Here is a 12,398-nt window from a genome sequence, read left to right on the forward strand (position 1 = left end):
AGCATTAATTCCCAGGGGAGGGAACAGGCTGAGGAGAAGGCATTTGGAATTTTCGTGTTCTTCACCGGCTCCTGTTTCCAGATGGGGTTTTATGCTCAGTGTGGGACACCTGGGCAGCCCCACAGGGGTTTGTGTCCTTTCCGTTGCAAAGATTTGATGTCTCAGATGTGTCTGTCAGCTCCTTAGAAAGCACTGAAGGAACTTGCATCCCAAGGTGGTCAAATCCTGTAAAATGACAATAGAAAAGTCAATGTCTTTGTGGTGCCTTTGGCTTAGGAGCTGTGGAAAACTTCAGTTTGACTGGTATTTAAACCACTGCTCCAAAGTTCTGAGGGTTCTGTCCCTTAAAATTGGTTTTTAAAGGGCTTCAGAAAACCTGATTTGAGGGAGGAGCAAAGGCTCAGAGTTACCCAGGTGAAAGTTTGGGGTGGCTCATATTGCTCCATGTTCTGCCTGGAAAAGGGGTGTTTGTTCTACCCTTGGAAGTCTTCTGGCACATGGAGGAGATGATGTTCAGTGAAATCAGGAATAACAAAAACTCATCTGCTGGGCGGGGTTGTTTTATATTTCATGCTGTGATTTCCCCTTTTGTATTTACATTTTATTTACATTTACATTTCACTGGAAGTAGAACCTTGGGAACTGCCCAGATTGTCCCAAAACATTGCAGGTGGAGTTGTCTGGCCCAGATTTTCTCTTTGTACCACTGGATGCTCTGAGGGTTCATTAGTGCTTGGTTCCAGGAGGAGCTTGGGAAGTCCTTGCAGACAGCTCTGTGTGTGGGGGCAGAGCTAGGCTGTGCCTTTATTAGGAGCTACAAATGAGCTTGGAGTTAATCTGTGTCTGCCACAGGAGGAGCTGGGGATGATCCACAGGTAGGTGCTGGATTTTAAGCCTAAAGCTTGGAAAATGCTTGTGCTTGGTGCTTCTTCTGTGCAAACCCCGTCCTTTACCCTCTTCCCAGCCTTACAAGGATCCCCAAATCTTCAAATTCTGCTCAAAACACTCTCTCTGGGGTGTTTCTAAAGCACCTTCAGGCTTTATTTCCCTCTCTCCCAAGTAAACACGTGGTTTTTTTGTCTTTCAGTACGTTCAAGCAGATGCTCCCACCAACAAAACACTGGCTGGGCTGGTGGTGCAGCTGCTGCAATTCCAGGAAGATGCCTTTGGAAAACATGTCACCAATCCTGCCTTCACAAAGCTTCCTGTGAGTATCGGGGTTCTCTCCCTGCTCTTCTCCCTCTGGAGCCTGTGCTGCATCCAGGGCTTTGGGAGAGCCCTGCTCCAGCTGGGATTTTAGCTGGTGCAGCCCCTGGCAGGGCTGGAACAGCACACTCCTCCTTAAAAGCAGATTTTCAGTGTAATGCAGCTTATTCTCTATATATTTGAAGTGATTCCTTAATGCTGCGAGGAGGTTTTAATTTCTATTAAAATTTGATATGATTCCTGAGTTTTAAGTCAAATCTGGACTGGTGCACCCCGAACTGAGGGAATAAAATGCACTTTCCAAAGCAAACAAGCTCCCCTTGGGCATTTCTGTTGATTAAACTTCAGCCTTGTAACAGTGCCAAGGCTGAAAGACGACTTTCCCATGGTCTGGAGTATCATGTAATTAGTTACCTCAGATAGTTTTCCAGTCCCTGGGGATATTGGTACCTGGAAACAATATCAACATACTGCAAGGGCTGTTTATTTAAAATTCCAGCTGGAGCCGTGCCCAGCACCAGAGGGACCTTTCCTGGGCAGTGTGAGGTGCAGGAGCGGCTGCAGGGAAGGGGGATGCAGCAGATGGGAGGACAGAGGGATCTCAGGGAAGGGCAGGGATGGGCACCTGGTGCCAAGGGCCCAGCTGGCTGGTTTGGGGAGGCTGGGACAGCTGTCATGGATGTGTGAGGTGTTGTGGCATCAGCAGGAGGGGCTGTGCTGCTCTCTGAGGCCCTGGGGAGGGGGACAGGTGGTGGTGGAGCATTTCCAGCCAGTTCAGACACACTGGAGCTGTCCTGAACACTTCCAAATGCTCCTGTGTCCCTGCTCCACCACCCATGGAATGCTGTCTGTTATTATTCCATGGGAGTTTCTCCCCCAGACGTTTTTCCTGTGTCACTCCTTCAGAGAGAGGGTGACTTGGGCGAGTTCAAACTCCTGGGGTGAATCTTGGAACAATTCTTGGCTTCATTTCAGAAGGAATTCCTGGCTGGGAGGGTGGGGAGGCCCTGGCAAAGGTTTCCCAGAGAAACTGTGGCTGCCCCTGGATCCCTGGAAGTGTCCAAGGCCAGGTTGGAGCAGCCTGGGCTGGTGGAAGGTGTCCCTGCCCATGGCAGGGGGTGGCACTGGGTGGGCTTTAAGGTCCCTTCCCACCCAACTCATCCTGGGATTCTCTGAGCATCCTGGTGCTTCAGAGAGCACCCAGGAGCACCACAAGGTGCCATTAAGATCTATCTCACCATCCCTCCTGTAATATCTGACAGCTCAGTGATGATAAAGAGCTTTAGGGCCAGAGGGGAACTTTGTGATGCTTTATTTTGGTGTGGCAGCACAAGCCATAAAACTGTCCCCATTCAGCACGTGGATAAACCATCTGAGTGCTCACCAACCTTAAATCACTTTGTCTTATCTTGAAAATGGGCAATAAAGATTGCAGTGGCATCGTAAAGATGCTGTTCCTGTGTTTGTTCTTGCTGCTCCACAGGTGTAATCTGGTCAAATTTGCTCAGCTCAAGTTCAGAGCAGTTGGATCTCTGTCCTCTCAGTCCTTCCCCCAGGAGACAACTCGTCATCAATGCACCTTCCTCTGTGTTTTTTCCTGGGAAATGCACTGTGTGCCCCCCAGATGAGGTTGGCAGGGGCTTTTTTAGATGTTTAGCTTCAGGTGCTGCTCCAGGCTGTGCAGGAGCTGCTGTTACCCCAGCACAGCCCTCTGAGGGTGTGCAGAGCATCTGAGTTGTGCTGAGCAGCTCCCAGCCTGCTCCTGCTGCTCTTTGGGGCTCAGCTGTGGAATCCCTGGTGCCTGGTTGGGAATTAGGTGACTGCTAAAACTGAGAGGGAAGATATTTTGGGGCATATTTGATATTTTGGGGCAGCTCTGCCCGGTGACCTTTGCAGCTCTGTGTGGTGGAGGGATGTGACTGGAGCTCTGGGAGCTGCTGTGAATGTGAAATATCTGAACCTCTGCTCCAGGGGTTCATTTCCAATGACTTGGTTTGGTCTCCTTGGTGCAGGTGATGCTTCACTGCTTCACTGACAGCTCTGATTTTAGGTTTAATTTGCTATGAAATGGGTGTTCAAAGAGTAGCTTGGATTTTTACAGCTCTACAAGGAATTTTTTTTCAAGCTACTCCTATAAGGAAGGAGGTGGAGCTTTCAGATGCATCAAATTCTGCTTCAGCCAAATGCATTTAATCTTCATGAAACATGCTTAAAGGAGAACCTATAACTCCAAAAGCCATTAATCTGAAAATTAACTGTTAATTTGCTAAGTTAGAGGTCTAAAACAACCAACAAGTGTGTATTTGTTTAAAATAATTGCATATAAGTCACTACCTCTGTGATTTCCCCTGGTTTTTTTTTTGGGTTCCAGGCAAAGTGCTTCATGGATTTCAAAGCTGGAGGTACATTATGTCACATTCTTGGTGCTGCTTACAAATATAAGAATGAACAGGGCTGGTAAGTTTTTTTATTTGTGATTTATACACCTTTTGCATGAAACCAAGCACACGAACTGCTTATGCAAAGCACCCAACGTTTAATCCTTCCTGGAGACTCGGGGAGGCAGGGACTGGAGATGGGAAGAGGGAATTGTTTTCCTGTGTTGCTGATGGTGGCTTTTTTTCAGACACACCCCCACACTTCTAAATTTAAAGATAATTGGCCAAGTTTAAGGTCTCGGGCCTGTAGTTGGAGTTAATGACGAGTTTGAGGCTCTTTTTTTGGTGTTTCCTCGCTGTGTGAGTAAGAAAATGGGCAGGTTTGATGTCTCACATCTGTTAGATGTACATCTTTGTTGCTGTATTGATTAGAGGGTTTAGTTATACCTGGGGAAACATGAAGATTGTAATAAATGCTCAGTGTTCCATCACTTACCCATCCCCAAAAATGGGGAATGTGAGCCCTCAGAAGCTCTGCCCCTGCAGCTCTGGACACTGGTATCAAAATATCCCTGGGACATCCCAGGAGTGTTCTGTCCTGCATGTTTTTGAGTCAAAATCCTCTTTCCAAGAGAGCAGTAGCACAGGATCATAAAACCATGGAATGGTTTGGGTTGGGAGGGACCTCAAAGCCCATCCAGTGCCACCCCCTGCCACGGGCAGGGACACCTTCCATAGACCAGGTGACTCCAAGCCCCGTCCAACCTGCCCTTGGAATTAGTGTATTTGAGAACACTGAGGGGCAGAAATGAGGATGAGAAGTCAGTAAATATAAACAAATCAATAAAAGTAAGCAGAGGTTGTTTTTGTATGTGAATCTGATGTTTCTGATCTGTGACAGCATTCCCAGAATTGAACCTGTGTTGCTGTTACACACAAGAGCCAATTAAAAGGCAAAATAAAGTTGTTTTAGGATGGTTGGTCGATTTTAGGGGTTGTTTATACTCATATCAGCTCTGTCTGAGGTGGATGTATCAGGAACAAGCTCTTTTCAGGGATTTTCCTTCTCCAGGAAGAGAAGGAAACATGGCCCCTGTTTGTCTGTGATGTGTCAGTCTGTCCTGCTGCCCTCTTTGCCTCAAAACAAAGGAATTAAGTGGTTCCCACTTCCTGAATATTCCAATATTCCATTTTTCACCGTGCAGATCTAGTTTTCAGTCCCAGAGATTTGCCAGCAAAGCTCAGCCACGTGGTTCCCTCCTCCCTCCTCCCTCCCTTGCTGCTCCCCTCACAACTAGTGTGGGTAGTGCCTTGTGTCTGTGCATGTGGGACGTAGAGTAATCCTGGAACTTAACTCTCAGGATCAGACCTAGAGCTTGGAATGTGTCCCTCACTGACCCAACCAAATAATACGTGGTGTTTTTGCCTGAACTATGATTTTGATTTGATTTTTGAACGCTCTGCATTGTCGCTCTTGCTTAACCTGTTTGTGAATGATCTGTCTTATAGGAGAAGTACCTTTCCTCGCCATAATAGGTATGTCTGCCAGCTGACATACCTTGTCCCTCACTGCAACCCAAGCTGTTTGCTAGAACCTGGCAGAGGGAATCACTTAAACTGAGGACAGGAGGAATTGGTGCTATTTGATCCCAATGGGCAGCTAAAAAAAAAAGTGCTGTTAATTAATATATCGACACGCTTCTCTTAAAGGGGGGGTTTGAAAAGCAGGGATTTGGGGGCATTTGGAGCAACAGATGTAAAAAATTTTTGGTCAAACTTCCACACCCTGAGTGGTTTTGTCTCACAGGTACCAAGAGTTCATTGGGTGTTTGGGTCAGTCTGTGTTTATTTGTTTATTTCCCTTCATTTCCCTGAAACCATTCAGTGTGTTTTGGATACAAACCGTGGCTGAATAACAGAGAAGTGGCTCGATCTTGCCTCTAAAATCCTGTGTTAAGCTGTGTTGTGCAGTGACCTGACAGCCCTGATGTCTGGCCCTTCTTCTGCAAGTCACTGTGAGCTTCTCCACGTGCACAACGCTGCTTAAACCACTCACAAATTCCTCTGAAAAGGGATGATTCTGACAAATCTGCCAGGATATTGTGTTTAATTTGCCATGCCCTTGGTGTGAAGGGAAGAGCCCCTGGTTTAGGAGAGAATCCATCCCTCCCTGCTGGTGGCTGTTCCCACAGAACCCCCCATGTGGGCACCTCCCTTCTGGAAAGCCCAGGGAGCCTCCAGGGCAGGAGAAGGTGGTGGGCTCAGCTCAAGGGTCTTTGTTTAATGGAGTGGTGTGTCCTTGCTGTGCTGCCCTCCTGCTAACAGGGTGTGAGGCTGAAAACTCGCTGTCCTTCACCTGTACTAAGTGTTTATCCACCCTGAAAATGGATCTGGCACTGGAAACAGGGATGTGTTTGTGAGGAACTGTCAGTAGATGTGGGACAAATGTGTGTTTTAGGCTGGGGTGGGCACTTGGAGCCTGGCAGTCCCTGCATGGGGAGGGTGTGCACGGCTGTTTCACCGGGTTAAATGTGCCCAGGGGATTTTATTTCACCCTAAGGTCCCTTCTGACACCACCTCAGCACCCAGGTGGCGTTTGCAGGCTCCAGCAACAGCTTTTCCCAAACCCTGGAAGGTGCAGCAGGTCATGTTTTACATCCCAGAGTCACCAGCCTGGTGATCTGAACTGATCCTGGTGCTTTGGGAAAGGCTGGATTGGGAAGGGTCAGCCCCAGGTCTGTGCTGAGCCCCCTTGGGAGTGCTGAACATGGTGAGGGTGCTGGGCTTGTCCCACCTCTCGTGTTCTTGGGAGTCTCCACTCAAATCCTTCCTTTGAGTCCCTTCATCCCTGAATTCCAAGCGTGTGCACGGTCCAGGTGGGTACAGCAGGATGGATCTGGGGGGTCCTGTGGTGCTTCCCAGCAGGAAGTCTCAGATTTTGTGTTGTCCCCCCATGTCTCATGGACAAACCTCCATCATTACTGCAACAACTTTGACTATTTGTCTGTGAAATAACCAAGTTTGAAGTCCCAGAGTCCCAACAAAAGCGATGCTAAAATGCTCCCGTGGATTATCAGCTCCCTGTGCTCTTGGGGGGTGGTTTGTTCTCACATCAGGCAGAGGAGTTGCTGCTTTTCCTGCATTCCCAGGATGGGTGCAGCTGGAAGTAAGAGAAACATGAGAGCTCATCCATGACTATTCTCCTGTAGTCGTTGGAATCCATCGTGATCCCGTGTGTCCAGTGATCCCCTGTGGCTGTGCTGGAATGCACAGCCCTGCTCCAGGGGTTTCTTGGACAATGTCAACCTGCCTTTTTTTTTTTTTCCCTCCCCAAACATTTCACAAATCAGCTGCATTTTGTGGATTTGGTTCCTTGTGGTTTTTCTGGCTCGTGAGGGGCTGCCCAGTGAGGCAGAAATAGGTGTGGTTGTGCTTTGAGTGTCCCTTACGTCGCTCCACGAGCCACTGTTTGTGTGGAAACGGGAGAGATTCTTGGCTGCTGGAGGGTGGGGAGTGGAACTTAACATTTTTGAATCCTTTCCCTTCCCAGGAGGAGGTTTGACCTGCAGAATCCCTCCCGGATGGATCGGAACGTGGAGATGTTCATGACCATTGAGAAAACACTAGTGCAGGCAAGGAGCTCCCACCCAAACCCCACAGGCTCAGGGCAGGGGCTCCCTGGGTCTTTATGTGCCTCACCACCCAGGGAGGAGCTCCATCCTGGACTTCTGTAGGAATATGGGACTCTTCTCTCCCTCTCCCACCCGTTTGAGTCACAATTTCATGTTATCGCTTGAAAAATTCAGGGGTATTTTCGTCTCTACTCTGGATATGCAGAGGGTGAGGAAAAACTGTTGTGAGGTGGGAGAAAACATCCTGAGTGTCCCCATGTTCCTGTGGAAGTGGCACCCTCGGGGCTGAGGAGCTGGTTCTGTACACACCCATTCCATGGCTCGCTCCTGAGACTTTTAGTTTGGTCTAAATTTAACTGTTCTCAGGTTAGGAAACATTTGAGAGTCTCACTTTATCAAATGAGTTATTTTCTATATCCATTAAGCAGCTCTGTGGGGGCTAATTTGAAGTTAAATTTTTTTAACTCCTGCATGTGAACAATATATTGCTTTTTTTCAAGCTCAGTGTATAATAGAGTCAAAACATGACTTTCAGGAGCTTGTCAGGAATGGAAATAGGAGGAAGGGACAGCAAAAAGTGACAATGCTCTCACTGTAAAAACCTCTTGCCATTGTTGGGGTGGTTTCAGTGCATAACAGAGTGAAAATGAAGATTGCAGGTTTGATCAGTGAGTCCCTCAGTGCTGTGGCAGGGAGTGACTGTGCATGTCAGTGCAGCAGGGCACATCCCCATTGGAAGCTGACACCAGGAGACTCAAATTCCCTTTGAAGTGAGGTCTCCCACAGGCTGTCAGAGATTCCTTGCCATCAAAGCCGTGGTTTGTGTTCAGGATGTTGTGGAACAGGAGGGGGAACAGCCCCGTGGGGTGAAGGTCTGGCAGAGCTCACAGCAGATCCAGACAGAAACCCTGGAAGGGGAGGGGTGTGAAGGGAATATTGGGGGTTCCTGGAGCTGGAATTGGTGAACTGTGTCACCACCTGACCCGTGCTCCTTTGGAGCTTCAAACCTTGGGGATTTTAATGGGAATATTATGATTTTTTGTCACAAATCACCCCCTAACTCCTCATTTGCCGTGCTGTTCTGTCCCCCAGAACAACTGTCTGAGCAGACCAACCATCTACCTCATTCCTGACATTGAGCTGAAGCTGGCAAACAAACTGAAGGACATTGTCAAACGGCACCAGGTGAGTGTGGGACAGCAGAGCCTCAACCAGAGCTTCCAGGTAAAACATCTCTGCCCAACCTGAGCCCGTGAGCTCCTTCTGGAGTGTGTCTGATGGCACGAGGCAGCAGCACCAGCTCACCTGTGCAGTGCCATTAGTTTTTATCCTCCAGTGGAGACTAAAACCCTCCTCTGCTCTGAAAGTGAACCTGGACCTGCTGCTCGGGTGCAAGTGCTTCTGGGTGAGGTGGGTGCAGCCACAGCTGATTTATTGGTCAGTTCTTGTGCAGAGAGAGCAGGAGCTGGGCCAGACCTGGGCCTGGAGAAGGCAGTGTGTGATGCAGCTCTTTCACACGTGTGGGCACAGCAGGAGGGACCTGGAAATCACTGGGATTTTTTGCTTTATTTCACTTCTTTGTTGCCTGTGCTGAACAGGTGGGCAGTGTATTTCTGAGAGCCAACTGTTGCCATTGTAATTTAATGTGCTAAATAATGATCTGAACAAGATGAATGGCTTCATCTCTTAAAAATGTAAACAGTCTTTTCACTTGTCTTGAGAGAAATACCTGGAATGTGACCTCTGGATGGTCTGGTGGCCTTTTGTGTCAGCTGCAGCCCAATGGTTTCCTTTCCAGATTAAATGTATTTCCTGTGTTGTGATTATGAACCATCATATCAGCTTCAGTTGGGTGGTTTTTCACCAGTTACTTGTAATTATTTGGCCAATTTGGGATGTTATCTATTGCTTAAATTAGAGTTAATGAGTCAGTTTTCCTTTCATAAAGGAATTCTTTCCTAAAGGAGTCCTGTGGTGAGCTCAAGGCTTGCTGTATCCAGGAGTGATTTAAGGAATTTTTAAAGCAGGCAGCTCTGTGTCTAAAGGGGTGTGAAGAGCTGAAGACAGAAATTGTCCCTGGTTCTGCTTTTTGGGCTTTTATCCTTTGCTCTGCTTCTGAATTCTCATCTTGTTGCCAGCTTTGCTTCTCACTATCTTGATATTTGCATGTATTTAACCCATTGCTGTCATGTCTCCTGTGTTCCACCCCCAGTGCCTGTGGCTCCCTCCTCCCTGCCATCCCAAGTCCTTGTTGCAGCCCCTGCAGAGGAATTCCATGTCCCTTGTCCCAGCACAGTGCCCTGGGATCTCTGGGATCACAGGGAGAGGTTTGTCCTCTGTGCTGCTGAAGATGCTGTTCCTGTCCCTGGCTTTGTGGGATGTGGGTAGGAAGCAGCAGCCGAGGAGTTTGGGGTGATGTGTTCAGGGTTTCTCACGTGGTTTCTTTTTCCCCCCAGGGAACAGTAACTGAAGAGAAATCCAAGGCCACCCACCACATTTATCCCAGTCCTACCTCAATGGATGATGGTAAAGGCCCTTCCCAGTTCTGCAGTGGGAATGTCTTGTGACTGAATTCCAGGAGCAGTGGGGTGTTCACACAGGCTCAGGGTGTGCCCAGCCTGCTCCTGAGAGCCACCCACCAGCTCATGGATAATGCTGGGCCAGGGGAGGGTCAGGCTGGATGTTGGGAAAATCCCTCCTGGAAAGGGCTGTCCAGCCCCAGGGCAGGGCTGGAGTCCCATCCCTGGGGGGATTTCAGAGCCCTGGGGGTGTGGCACTTGGGGACATGGGCAGGGGATGGTTGGACTCCATGGTCTCAGGGGGCTTTTCCAGCTTCAACAATTCCATGCCTGTGTGTTCCTGTCTGTCCAGGAATTCTCTTGGGAATGCTGATGCACTCCATTGTGTGTGGTTGGCAGGGCTGCAGTAAGGAGGCAAGCTGGTGGATGGTTGTTGGCTGTAATACAGTTCACTCTGCCTCTGTTGGAAGTACTTAAGGTCCAAAAAACCCTATAATTTAACAGCTGCATCCTCCAGCAAAGAGCAAAAAATTGCTCTCATTTTTTAAATCTTGACTCCATTGAGTTGCCTGTTGGACTGTTGCTGTTGAGTCCGAGTTTCACAACCATAAACTCCCTTTTTCCATCCTCCCTGGCCTGTGCTGGCCACTAGATGGAAGTGCTCCCTGCTGTTTGCAGGGGCTGTGTGTCCTCTGGAGCTGCTCTGTGCTCTGTGCTGGCAGCTCCATGCCCAGCCACGGGTTTGTGTTCATCTTTAACCACGTCAGGTTCATGGAGTCATAAATATCCAGAGCGTGGAAAAGTGAAATAATGTGCTGTTAATCCAAATGTGACCCGGATCTCTTTCCTTGGCAGATGAATGGTTGAGACCTGTGATGAAAAAGGACAAGCAGGTGCTGGTACACTGGGGATTCTTCCCAGACAGGTAAAGGAGGGTGGGGGAAGAAAGCAGATTCCAAGTCTTAATTCAGTTTGTTAAAGGCAAAGTCCTGATCTCAGCATCCAAAGCTTGAAAATAACCACTGATTTACAACTGAAATGTGCCCATCCAGTGGTGGCACTGGCAGGTGGGGGTGGAAAGGAGAGGGGTTTTCTGCAAAGCCACAAGTAACTGGTTGCAAATGGATCCAGATTTCAAGGGGTGGAATGAGCCTTTCCTCTCAGCTTCAAGGGAGAGCTTCTGGTTGAGCTCTGGCAAAGAGGTTTCACTCCATGGGTTGCCTTCAGCCAGGTGCAGGTGGCTGTTAAAGCTTCCACTGGAGAGAGGTGGTGTTGTTGGGAGGTGTTAAAATACAGTGGATGTGCTGTTGGGACCTTCAGTGTGTTTGCAAGAACCTCTTGTGGAAGATCAATCAAAAGATTGATAACCCAGCACTGACTTCAGTTTAAATAACCTTTTCAGGCTACCAAAACCTGCTGTGCACACACAGAATTCCCAGGAACCACATTTCCAATGAGTGTTTTCAGTGGAAGAGAACAAACAACAGTCACACTGAAGTTTCTTTCTTCCTTCAGATGAAGAACCTTTAGATGTTTTTATATTTATATCAGTGGTCAGTTTTGTGTTGATTCTGTGTGTGTGTTTATAAATGCAGGTATAAACAGGAGGAATTCTACACATATACACATTTTGCCATGCACATGACTTGCCCCAGTTCCTCATTAGGTGCCTGGTGTTGATTACAAAGTGTTTTGGCTTTTGTTCAGTGTAGTAATAGTAAAATAGACTTTGGAGGGAACAGCATGTGGAAAAGTGAATGTCAATAATAAATGGTTTCCAGAAGGAGAGGGTGCAGACTCCTTCCTTCCAGGAATCCAGCAGCTCTTGCTTTAAACTGCTAAGAACAGAACAAAGTGAGTTAAGTTAATTCCAGGGTTTGATCAGGGACTCAGAGCTGCCTCAGCACACCTGGATCTCTCCAGATTTACAGTTTTAACCTGGTCCACGGGGATGGTTTTGAAATTCTGGTGTGCACAAGATGTTTTGGCTCCCTCCCTCTGCCCTGTGTCCTGTTCCTGTGGCAGCAGGGATTGTTCCCTGTGGAAAACACTCTGCTGTCCCAGCCATGGGGTCTGCACATGTCCCAGTGCTGGCTCCCCCCTCCCTGCTGCTGATCCCTGGGGAGGAGCAGCCCAGGCACCAAAGGTTGTTCTCTCTCACCTCTCTCCTCAGCTACGACACCTGGGTCCATGCCAATGAAATAGATGCTGAGATCGAGGACCCTCCAATTCCTGAGAAGCCATGGAAGGTGGGTGTCCCTCAACAGCTCCCAGAATTCCTGGGTTTATTCTTTTATTGACCTTACACAGTGTTCTGGGTGTGCTGCTCATCCCCACAGAGTTAGAGCAGCTCAGGCCTGAAAATAACTTGGGGTCTGTTCAAACACCTCTTAACTCCAAGTAGTAATTGGTGACTAACTGGAAAACACTCTTTTTGAGTATAAATCTGCTATGAATAATAAGATATAATTGTGTAAGATGTTAATAAATCAATAATAAATTGTATCAATTACTCTGAAGCTCAAGAAGTTTTTTAGTTCTTAAGCTAAACTTTATTTGAAGATGGATATTTTAAATCAAGATATGGCCAATTCTCCTTACTTTTATTGATGTTTGTGGACATCTGCTCAGGTGATCTGTGTATTTAGGAGATTTTGATGGTA

General features: G+C 47.9%; 1 protein-coding gene across 1 annotated transcript in view; it reads left to right on the top strand.

Annotated features, from left to right (window-relative positions):
• Positions 1–1,087: 1,087 nt before the first annotated feature.
• SMARCC1 (SWI/SNF related, matrix associated, actin dependent regulator of chromatin subfamily c member 1) overlaps positions 1,088–12,398 on the top strand; it is a 55,589-nt gene continuing 44,278 nt past the window's right edge. The window contains exons 1-7 of the mRNA XM_027703573.1: positions 1,088–1,207; positions 3,578–3,663; positions 7,135–7,216; positions 8,309–8,401; positions 9,673–9,742; positions 10,591–10,660; positions 11,909–11,984. Of these exons, the coding sequence (XP_027559374.1) occupies positions 3,590–3,663; positions 7,135–7,216; positions 8,309–8,401; positions 9,673–9,742; positions 10,591–10,660; positions 11,909–11,984 (465 nt within the window). The 5' untranslated portion in view covers positions 1,088–1,207; positions 3,578–3,589. The remainder of the gene's footprint in view (positions 1,208–3,577; positions 3,664–7,134; positions 7,217–8,308; positions 8,402–9,672; positions 9,743–10,590; positions 10,661–11,908; positions 11,985–12,398) is intronic.

This window comes from Neopelma chrysocephalum, unplaced genomic scaffold (genome assembly GCF_003984885.1).
Source record: "Neopelma chrysocephalum unplaced genomic scaffold, ASM398488v2 Primary Assembly neopelma1_243, whole genome shotgun sequence".
NCBI classification, from domain to species: Eukaryota; Metazoa; Chordata; class Aves; order Passeriformes; family Pipridae; genus Neopelma; species Neopelma chrysocephalum.